The sequence below is a fragment of the Natator depressus genome, chromosome 20, assembly GCF_965152275.1.
Source record: "Natator depressus isolate rNatDep1 chromosome 20, rNatDep2.hap1, whole genome shotgun sequence".
Classification (NCBI taxonomy): domain Eukaryota; kingdom Metazoa; phylum Chordata; order Testudines; family Cheloniidae; genus Natator; species Natator depressus.
In genome coordinates, this window is record NC_134253.1 from 16,470,062 (window position 1) to 16,481,878 (window position 11,817).

Consider the following 11,817-nt stretch of genomic DNA (forward strand, 5'->3'; position numbering starts at 1 on the left):
ATCACCCCACCCCGCAACTCCCCATGATTGGTCAAACCTCCTCTCGGGGTGGTCCCCAGTGGCTCAAACCCCTCCTGATTGGTAGACGGTGGTGGGAGGAATTCTTAGAGGGGTCACACAAACCACTTCCAGACACATCACCCCACCCCGGAACTCCCCATGATTGGTCAAACCTCCTCTCGGGGTGGTCCCCAGTGGCTCAAACCCCTACTGATTGGTAGATGGTGGTGGGAGGTATTCTTAGAGGGGTCACACGAACCACTTCCAGACAGGTCATCCTGCCCTGGAACTCCCCCTGATTGGTCAAATCTTCTCTTGGGGCGTTCCTATCAGGGCAAAACCCATCCCGATTGGTAGAGGACAATGGGAGGAGTTCTTAGAGGGGTCACATGACACACGTTGCTTCCGGTCATTTGTCTGCCTTGACCCTGGAAGTAATACCTCATGGCTTGGGACTTCCAGTGACCGGTGGGCAAGGCTTACGAGGGCCAAGGGTGGGGTTAACGTTTGATTGATGGCAGGGCCCTTATACTACTGGACCGCCTTGTTCTCTTTGTCTCCCGCTTCATTCCCCAAGCACTCGGCCAGGACAGATGTCATTTAGGACCTCAGTTGCCACCAGCTGGACAGAGGGACTTGGGTCTTTCTTGAGGACCTGGAGAGCTGAAATGACAGAGGACAACATGTTAGTGAACAGACTGTCAAATCACAGCTAAGCGTGATCACAGAATCTTGAAGTACCAGAGCAGAATGATCACATGGTAAAATGTGAAACTGGGCTCAGTCCTTCTATTGGGATGGAAAATACATGAGAGATGAATATGCCTCACTTTTCATATTGTCACCTGTGCCTGAAATAGCTGGAGACTTACTACCTCTGAATACCACGCTACACAAGCTCTCCAATAGAAAGAAAGCTTTAGGTTCCTCCATTGGCTCCCTTCCGTGCTCCCAACAAGCAGGGAGACCCTGACTCGACCAGAAGGTCATCCACTCTGCTGTAAATGGAAGAAGGTCCATTGTTTCAATAGCTTCCACTTTTCAGTTTATTTTCCATCTCTAACCCTGGAATTGAACAGAGGCCAGGTCCAAGCTGGTTTGTGCAGGATGCAGGGCACCTACTGGAAGAAAAATTGCTGGTGGGAAATTTGGGGTAGCAGAAAGTGGCTACAATTTCTCCTCACCTGGGGAGACCACAGAGAGCCAATAAAGCCCAAAGAGTGGATAGGACTGGCTGCGGAGGGGGCCTTGGCAACCAGGAGACAACCAGGAGATGCACGGACTCATATCACACCCTCTGCAGCTGCCTCCTTCAGGGGAAATTAAAGCTGACTTTCTACTGGGCGAGAGTGAATTTGTCCCTTGATGTGTGGCTGATGCACTTTGCACCAGTGGTATCAGTTACTTTTGCTTGTCAGCTAAATTATTTAGAACTCACGGATGAGCAGAACTTCAGCTGTATTTATTACTTACACATCAGCAGATGTTCCAGGTCCAGCCATTTCATATGCTGCCTGTCTGTGTGTTCCAGGATGATGCCTAAATACACAATGGAAAACAAACAACAACCATAAAACCTTCCCTTGTTGAGTGCAAAGTGATATTAGCAGCCCTAGACAGGTCTTTGGCCTCTCCTACTGTGGGCCTAAGGGTGAGCTGTGGGCAAGAGGATGTTAGTGCAGTTTAGAGTCCACACTGAAGAGAATGAGAAAGACTTTTTTTTTTTTTAAGAATGTTTACACAAAACCCATTTGCTTCCTCTTGCCACTGCTGTCACTTATTGGAGACATACTAAGCTAGTGTCTTGGTCTAGTGGTCTGAGCAAAGGACTGGGGCCAGGAATAAGTGAGTTCTAAGCAGGGATCCCACAAGGTGACTGATAGGTGAGACTTAGGCCACAATGCCTGCCTGTCTCAGCTGGGTATGCTTGGGAGAAGAGGGCACAGGGCCAAAGCGGAGGAACCTTTTGCCTCCTTGACAAGGTGGTGTGGCCAGGAACCTGAAGAGCAGGCGCTGAGGGCATGTGGGCTGCATGCCTCCCAATGATGAAGTAGTAGTGAAGAGCACTGAGCAACACTGTGGGTGGGTCTGCACTTTGAGCGAGGGGGATCACTCCCAGTTCAATGGGACAGGCCCACACTAGCTCGCACAGCGCTCACATGCTAAAATTAGAATGTAGCTAAAGCAGCACGAGCAGTGGGAGGAGCTAGCCACCTTGAGAATCGACTTTGGGGTTTGGATGGGACATACTTGGGGTGGTTAAACCTCCTGCTGCTCCTGCCATCGCAGCTACTCTCTATTTTTAGCACTCAGGGCTAGTGCGGGTATGTCTCATCAAGCTGGGAATTAGACCCCAGCTCCAAGTGTAAACATGCCCTATGAGACAGTGTCCCAGCCTCTACTACTAAATGACTGCACCGCGCTTTCCCTGCAACAATCCCAAGTCATGATTTCCTCCGACCACCACACTGGAGAGGTAGGGATATTAACCTCCCCATTTATGTATGGGAAGCTGAGGCACAGAGAGATTAATGGCAGCTCAGTGCTGCACAGTGGGATTTTTTTCTCTCTCCCTCAATGGGAATACCAAAAGGGACACTGGGCATCATCTCTCACCAGCTAACTTGGCTGCAACTGCCCGGATCTCTTCCCAGCTGCTAAAGAAGTACGTGATGGTGCTTTTGTACAAGTTCTCCAGCAGCTCGGCATTCTCTTTGGCCTAGAGGAAATCAGGGACACATGAGCTCTCTCTGGCTAGAAGTGCCCTTTGACTGCCAGCACATGCTTTTACGAGCCACAGGTAAATCAGAGAAAGAACAGGTGACTGGGTGGACGTGGGAAAAATGGGGATCTGTGGCAGATTTACATTTCCCGTCACCCTCAGTCATATATCCCACTCTGACCGTTATTTCCATTACCCATCACACATCCCCCCCACACCTCTATACCACCACATGCCACTCCAGTCAAGAATCTCAGACACTTCAACAGCTCACTCACAAGGTGTCTGCAAATGTCCATCTGGAGCTCTTCAGGCTTCAGCTCGGCTGTGCCATCAAGGTATTGATTCACGGCAGTTTGGAACCTCTTCAGTCCCAAAAACGGGACACAGAGGTGAAACGTAGCTCTGCATTCCTGAAAAAAAGAAAGCGTGTCACACCATTTAATTGTTCCCTACTGAGTGCTTTGGTCATTCAAAGGGAACTCATCTGCTTGACTGCTCATTTATTCCAGGATAAAAAGGGATTCATCTGGATGTAATTGGCAGAAAACATGCAGGAATGACTAATAGAGGGGAGAGCTTCCACTGCAACCTGGAGGTAGCATCAATGTCTTTTTGGAACAGATCTACCTATGAAAGCTGCTTCACCAGGTCTCTCTTCTGTTCTGGAGAAGCAGGGGCCTGGGGTGCAGAGACAGACAGGAATAGAGAGCTGTCGGGCTCAGACCCATGACCTATCCTGGATTCTGGTGAGGCAGCCATGGAGCAACCTGGTGGGAACTGACTCAGCAGGAGGGCAATGAACTGAGGGGAGAATTTGGGCCTCCACAGCAGGCAGGAATAGCAGAGCTCCCCTGGCATTGGGAGGAAGATTCCTTTGGCTTAGTAAATAAGTCACTCTCGGTCTTACCACTGAAACCCTGGGGTTCGGGTCTTGCAGGTGCAGCAGAAGTGTGACCCAGCTCTGTCTAACCTGCTCGGCGAAATAGCCCTTCCATTTTCTTTTGGTCAGGCGGGCCAGGATGCCAAACAGGACAAAGGACAATAAACGAAGAGCATCGTCCTCCTACAGCCAAGAAAGCCCCACAAGTTAGTAACTAAGGGACAATCACATCACATACTTCGCACAGCCATCTCTTCTACGCTAAAGTCGAGGGATTCCAACTACAGCTAGTCGGAAACACTTTCATGAACTAATTTTTGATTCGAATTTGCTGATTCATCAAACTATTTTAGCGACAGTTCCATTTGGATGAAATTCCTCCAGAAGCCAGGCAGGGGTCCTTCGAAACCTGCCTGCTGTCTAGCCAGTGCACCCATTCAGCTCCTTGGAAGCCCATCTAGCAGGCTGACTGGGATCGTGGGCTTCCAAACCCCCAGCGTCTGGGACCCCGGCTCTCAAATTGGCAACTCCCTGGCACTTCTAGCTCCCACAGTTTCCTGGGTTCCCAGCACCGGGATAGTCTGAGAGCAGACTGCCCGGACCCAAGGCTTTCAATAGAGCTCGGCTGAGAATAGTCATTCTGTTTCACAAAGAGTTTTGAAGTTTGGGGAGAGGGATTCCCACAAATAGGAACAAAATCAAAATTTGAAATCTCAAAATTCTCTGCAAAACGGAATCATTCCAACCCTCTCACGTAAAAATGGTATAGAGCAGGCCCAACACTCTCTATTGTACCTTGGAACCCCCTTTTCATGGTTATCTAGCTACCTAATCTAGTATTCAGACTTTCTTTGAGGTTCTCAGTGGCAAGAAAGAAGAACAAAAGGGGGAGACTGTGGGAGCAGGGGTGTCATCCCCATCCTCCTAATGTTCTCCTCCTCCGTAAAACACCTGTCTTCCCTGGGGCCGAAACATCTCTTCACTCTGACATGAGCAATGCCCAGGGAGTAAATGGAGTCTAATCAAGATCGGTTGAACTGGGGCTGGAGAGTTCTGGTCACATACGTTGTCAAAGTAGGTCCGGATCTGTTGGGTGAGGTCTCTGAAGGAAGAACCTATGTCCTTCTCTTTCAGCTCCTTCAGGACTTTGGCCACTGCTTTCATGCTCTCGCCAATGACTTCAGAACTGAAAGGGTCACTTAAGGCCCTGATCAGTATGACCATAAGAAACTTCTTGTGCTTTTTCACCTGGACAAACATACGACATTAAAGAACACTTATCACTGATCACACTTCTAATACGTTTTCTTTAGCAGTTATGAAGCTGTGGGAATTTCATCTCCCCCTCCCACCCCCCCGGAGACCTATAGCTATATTTCAGACCAGGTTCCAGCTACAATGAGCCAAACTCGGGGCCATAATACACCTGTGTCATCCTATTATTAGATTCCTAGTTACTTAGATTCCAAGGCCAAAAGGAACCCTTGTGATTATCCGGTCTGACCTCCTGCATAACATTGAACTTCCCCGAAATAGTCTCTGTTGGAACTAGAGTGTATCTTTTAGAAAAACGTTCAATCTTGATTTTAAAATTGCTAGTGACAGAGAATCCACTACAACCCTTGGTAAATTGTTCCAATGGTTAATTAAAATTACCATTAAAAATCAATGCCTTATTACCAGTCTGAATTAGTCTAGCTTCATTTTCCCCCATTGAATCTTCTTATCCCTTTGTTTGCTAATGGGAAGAACCCATTCTCAAAATGTGCTCCCCATGTGAGTAGTTCTAGACTGTCCTCAAGTCACTCCTTAACCTTCTCTTTGTAAAGCTAAATAGGTTGAGCTCCTTGAGTCTATCACTAGAGGTATCTTTTCCAATCCTTTGAGAATTCTTGGGACTCTTCTCTGAATCCTCTCTAATTTATCAGCATCCTTCTTGAATTGTGGACACCTGATCTGGACACAGCATTCCAGCAGTGCTCACATGAGTGTCATATTCAGAGGGAAAAGAACTTCTTTACTCTTAGTCAAGATTCCTCTCTTTATGCCTCTAAGGATCATTTCAGCCCTTTTGGCCACAACTTCGCATTGGGACACCTTATGTTCAACTGATTCTCTGCCATGACTCAAGTGGTTTTCAGCATCATTGCTTCTTGGGATAGAGTCTCTCATCCTGTAAGTATGGCCTGCATTTTTTGTTCCTAGATGGAGACATTTACACATGGTCATATAAAAGTGCACAGATTGTTTGCTTATGCCCAGCTTAGCAAAGGATCTAGCTTGCTCTGTATTGACTGCAAAGAGGTTAATAGTTGCAAAGGGAAATAGTTGCAAAGGGAAATGCAAAGGGAAATAGTTGTTCGGAGTTTACAGAGGCTGCACACAATGCACGAGGCCAAATTCTGCTCTCTCACATACCCGAGGTATGTGAGAGAGCAGAATTTGGCCTCGTGCATTGTGTGCAGCCTCTGTAAACTCCGAACAACTATTTCCCTTGGTTTCTCTAGTTATGCTGCATTCTAGTCAGTATTCTCTCTTACCTTCTCAGGCGCCCCATAGACTAAATTTCCCAGGCCTCTTACAGCCATCTGCCGGACAATGCTGTTCCTATCATGGGACTTTTCTTCCAAGATGTGTAAGACTGGCTTAAGGAACTTCTTCTCCCTGAGCATGGGATCACTCATTAGCTGAAAGAAAATCAACCTGTCCATTAGCCCCAATATGATCGTTAAGATTGGGAATAGAATTTGAGCCGACATGTCATACACTAAAAACAACAAGGAGTCCTCCTACAGCCCCAGTCTTGAGGATACAGACAAATATGGCTACCCCTCTGATACTTGGCACATAATACACTGTCACTTTAGTATTCCACACAAATGAGAAAGGTCTACAAAACATGGAGCTTTCCTTTTGGGCACTAAAATAGGGATCCACTCACCTCTTGAGAGCCTCTTAGTGGCTGGGTATGGTATCACAGTCCTTTTCTCACCCCTCGTGCACCCTGCCAGCCGTCCTCAGTGAGTCTTCTGTGGCTCAGGCCTCTGGCTGAGTCCCAAAGTCCAAATGAACCCCTTCTGGGGTAGTCCAGAACAGTCCCATTGCCCTCACTAGGGTCTCCAGCCCCAACTCTGGGTCCTTTACATTCTGCCCTTTGTTCAAGCTCTCCATTAGCATTGTCCCCTCCATGGTGCTTATGTCACTGTTGGTGGTAGGGGAACCTGGGCCTGCCCCTAACTCTGGGTTCCAAACCATGGATCCTATAAACAGGAGCTAGGCACTGCTTGATTTCAGTTCATTGTCGCTTCTTCCTACCGGCCACTTTTAGCTTCACCCTCACCTCAGGGTTAAAGTTCTTCGGGACTCTCTTCCTGAAAACCCAGCTTAAGTAAAGGCTGCCAGAATCAAACTCTGGCTGTCCCCTGAATTTCTGTGGCCAGAGAGCAGCACCCTTTCTTGCCCCTCCAGTTCCTGCCAGGAACTGACCTGCTAAAGCCCTTCAGCTCCTTTTAGCCGAGCCTGATGGGCTCGGATTGGCTGCTTTCATGAGGCCTCTCTAGACAGACCCAGATTGGGGGCTCTTTTCCTGGGGCAGGGTGTAGTAGGACCACGGGGCCTCTTGTAAGGAGCCTTAAAGCCCAGGTACAGCCCATCACAGGCACAGAGAGGTTGTTTTTCTTAGAACCAGATAAGCCCCGAAGATAGTTGCTTAGCATAAGTGGGAAATGTGATGCAGATGTTGGAGGAAGACTGTGGAAAGGGAGGATGCTCCAGCAGGTATCCTCACACTAGCCTAGGACTTAGGAGACCCAGGTTCCATTTCCTGCTCCCTCAAAGACTTCCTGTGTGACCTTGGGCAAGTCACTTAGCCCTTCTGTGCATCAGTTCCCTGCCTGTAAAATAGGAAACATAGTGCTTCCCTACCTCGCAGGAGTGTGGTGGGGATACAGACATTAAAGAGTTTGGAGGTCCTCAGATACTAGAGTAATGAGAACCTAAGATAGACATCAATGTAGTTGTAGGTTGCTTGGTTGGTAGTATTAGGACGCTCGGTTCATTCAGAAGATGTGCTGAGCTAAACCAAAATCAGGAGCTGTTGGTTAGGATCAGCACTAGGACTTGGCAGAAGAGGTCCACTCATCCAAACTCTGTCCGTATCTCTCTCAGCCAGCACCTGTGGTTGTGTAGCTAGTATAGGCAATGACGGCAATAAAAACCACAGAGAGAGAAGGACTCAGAAAGGTATCGTGAAGTTCCTGGTGAGGTTTCCATATAAAGGAGGAGCTATTCTACTGTCTAAAATGACAATTACTCCTATGAACTGAACTGTACAACTCCCGAAAGAAAGGCAGACAAGAGTCTAATGGTGAAACTGCTCTTCAGAGCCCTGTGTCTTACCTGGGCAAGGAAAGCTGTGCTGGTGACTTGGTGGTTTTCTGAGGGGGAATTCACCCAGGGGAGGAGGCTCTGTATGATCTCAGGTGTTATGAGTCCAGATCTTAGCAGAAGACTGGAAGACAAAAGAAACCGCTCATGGGCTAGATTGCACACTTCAAAAACTCAGCTGCTCTGAGCATACAGCTCTGATAGCTAGGAGTGGGAGCTGTGTGTTTCCACCCAGGACACCCCCGCACCCCCTGCCCACAAAACTATAAACGGGAGGTTCCCTCTCAGCCACTCTATTGGCTACTCATTCCCAAGGATAAAATGATGCCTCCTAGATCTCTTACCTCACCAGCAGACACACTCCCTCATGGTGAGTCTTGGGGTTTTCCACAAGAGTCCAAGTCCTCTGCTTCCTGAGCGCTCTCACCAGTCTCTCATTCCCACCCTTGAAAAGCACAGATTCTAATGCTTTGATAGAAAGCCTGGGGAAAGAGAGGCACAGAACTGCAGCAATCAGGAGGAAGGTGCAGCTTGAACAGAGAGTCAGGAAGCTCCAGTTACTTCTCAGGTCTGCTGTTCAATCGGCAGTTCATCCATTGGCAACGTCCTGGACACCAGTGTCCCTGGAAGGACTTGATGCTGGGAGGTAAGTTTCAGTCTCATACATCTCATAGGACTAGTTTTGCTAGGGACAAAATTTTGCAGTCCTTTTTCTCTTTCTGCAAGGAGTATGGGCACTAGCAGAGTACAGTGATATGGAAAAGATACATGATCAGGACCCAGAAACAGGGGGCATAGAGTGTGGTGATCACTAATGGACATTTTGGGGTCATATCTCCAGATATGAGGTGACAGAGTGCTGAGGGTTTGCACTTGAGTCAGCACTCTGGTCACTATTCGTACTAATTCGGTTCCTCACAGAAGGCCTAATTGGATAGAGGTGTACCTGATTACGAGGTCAGATTGGGGCTAGTGAGTCAAGGAACCAATCATTCCATTAACAGGGAAACTGTATAAAAGGACATGGGCAGGAGCCCTTTGAGGGGAACAGACAGAGAAAGAAACTTGGGTGACCAGATGGAGCGATATTTGGGGCTTTATCTTATACACGTGCCTATTCCCTCCCCCCCCCCGCCGCCCCACCCCCGTCCTGATTTTTCACACTTGCTGTCTGGTCACCCTAAGAGAAACAGAAAGACAAAAAGCTAGGAGAGCCTGACAAAGTGAGGTCTCTGAGTGGAAACACCTTACCCCCCACCTGACTTTTGGAGAAGAGTTTAGAAAGTTGAGATACAATATAAAGGTGCTATGTATTGGTAGGGGGATTAAATAGACTATACGTTAGTGTTTACAAGCAAAAAAGTCTCAACACAATCTGTGTTTGTGGAAGATGTGGGGGTGCAACACCCCTCTCTGTCACAGCTGGGGGATCATCAGGGATTTCCCTGTAATCTATGCAAATGGAGAGCCTGTTGGAGAAGCCGGTGTAGAGGTTTGGCAGTCCAGGTGATGGAGGGAACACTGAAATGGGTGATGAAGCAGCAAAGAGAAGTGTAGAACAGGGGTTCTCAACCTTTCCGTTTCTGAGCCTCCCCCCACCCTCAACATGCTAGAAATACTCCATGGCCCAGTTCCAGGCCTCTGCCCTGCCAGGCATCAGAGTTTGGGGCTCCTGGCTCCAGATTTTAACCCCACAGGGTGCAGGGACTTGGGGCTTTAGTGCAGGTGCTGGGCTCAAGGCTTCAGCTTTCTGCCCTGAGCCCCAGCTAGTCTAAAGCCAACCCTGCTTGGCAGACCCCCTAAAACCAGCCCGGTTGAGAACTGCTGGTGTAGAACAGTGGTCTCCAAACGTTTTGGCTCTCGCACCCCCAGGGTGACCTGCCGCAGATGCGCCACCGATGGAAGACCTGCCGCAGGCGGGCCGCCAGAGGGGAGCACCAGCCGTGGACGTGCAGAGCTGCTGCCGAAGGAAAAAAATGGCGGAGTGCAGTCCGGCGGCGCTACTGCTGCCACGCACCCCCCGGGATCATCCCGCGCACCCTAGTTTGGAGACCACTGGTGTAGAAGACCCGACAGACCTTCCAACAATCCCAGCAGGCAGAAAAACAGCTTTTCCTTGCCCGGTAGGTTTAACAGCAAAAGAGTCGGCAGGAATTTATACGGGAGCAAGCCCAGGTCTGGCAACAACTCCTCCAAAGTTTGGTGAGTCCCGTGACAGGAAATGGAAACCAGGCACAGGAGATCAGACTGTAAAATGGGACCTGCGAACAACCCGATGTGTTTTTGGTTACCTTTCAAGGAAGAGCAGTGAGACCTCCTCGGGACAGAACAATGTGGGCCCTTCAACTGACACCCTATTTAACTGGGGAAGCACATATAGGGCTTTTAGTGATGAGCAGGCAAGAGATTATGACATGATTAAGGCAGCCATGCTGGACGAGGTGGGGCCTGTCCACGGAAAAGTACTGCCAGAAATGTAGAGTTGAAAGATGGATTGAGGGATTATGCCTCTGTGCATTTGGACAGAAATTAAAAGATTGGGCCACTCATTGGTAAGGCCAGATACTCAGACTGTGGGGGAGATCATGGACTGCATGGTTCTGGAAGTTTCTTCAGAGTCTCCCTGAGCATACCCGAGTATGGATTCGGTGGCGCCAGCCAGTTCATCTGGACCCCACAGTTCAAGTGAGAGGAATTTGCAGAGGCGGACATTCCCAGAGTGAGTCAGTGGTTTAAGGGACTAGATTTGAGAAGGACCAGAGTGCCTACAGCTGGGAAGGGCAGCAAGAAGAAGAGGGAGGAGCCTCAAGGAACTGTAGTGGGAGCTTGGCCTACGGTGTGCTTCCGACATGGACCTGAAGGACATCTAAAAAGAGACTGTCCGAAAATGGACTGTGGGTTTGCCCAGTTTTGTGGTTGGGACAAGACTCCCAGGCAGGGAAGAAAAAAGAAAGTACCTACCATATCGGTCTGGGTAGGGAGGAGCCACCAAAGGGACTAATGGACACAGCTTCATCCTGTTTGCTAATCAGGCAGGAGTTAGTGAAACCCCACTGGATACTTCCCAGAGGTAGGATCAAAACTGAATACCAGGTCCATGGGGACAATAAATTCTGCCCAATGGCAGAGGTGACTCTGAAAATTAAGGGGAAGTTTAGGCAGAAACATGTAGGGGTAGTGGATGGATTGTCCCACTGCCTTCTACTGGGCATGGACTGGAATCCCTTTCTAACAGGGACACCAAGGCAGGTATGGAGGCCCAGAAGGGTGGAAATAAAACCTGAAGGGCCAGGTAAAGAGGAAATATAGGTAAAGGGGCTGGAGGAACCTAGACACGAAAGTATAGACAAGAGGGAGGAGAAAGAAAACAAAGGTCAAGCGTAAAGGTGACTTAAGATCATCCATTGGGGTCAAACAGTCATCAGAGCCCTTACCACCAGGATCTCAGGAGCAGGCATCCCTAGAACACTTTGGAGGGACTCAGAGCAGTCTGTGTCCATGGAAGAGGCCGGGGCACAGCCTACCACCCCGTCACATATAGGTACCTAAAATGGGCCTGCACATGGGCCAACAGCATGAGCAGAATATATACTCGTGTCTGCAGCGCCAGCAATCACATAGCTAGGTACCCATCCATCTGAACAAATTCAAGTTTTGTGGACAAAACTGAGGCACCCATCTTGAAAACCTGACCCACTGTGGCCACTACATAAGATCAGCCTTACTGGGTCAGTTCAATGGTCCATCTAGTCCAGTACACTGTCTTCCAACAGTGGTCTATGCCAGCTTCTTCAGCAGGAATGAACAGAACAGGGCAATCATGAAA

General features: G+C 48.8%; 1 protein-coding gene across 1 annotated transcript in view; it reads right to left on the bottom strand.

Moving 5' to 3' along the window:
- Nucleotides 1-4,893, bottom strand: part of LOC141975303 (protein maestro-like) — a 31,874-nt gene extending 26,981 nt beyond the window's left edge. The window contains exons 1-3 of the mRNA XM_074935600.1: nt 4,671-4,893; nt 3,633-3,788; nt 2,997-3,135 (exon numbers count right to left, since the gene is read on the bottom strand). Coding sequence (XP_074791701.1) covers nt 2,997-3,135; nt 3,633-3,788; nt 4,671-4,865 — 490 coding nt within the window. The 5' untranslated portion in view covers nt 4,866-4,893. The remainder of the gene's footprint in view (nt 1-2,996; nt 3,136-3,632; nt 3,789-4,670) is intronic.
- Nucleotides 4,894-11,817: the final 6,924 nt, after the last annotated feature.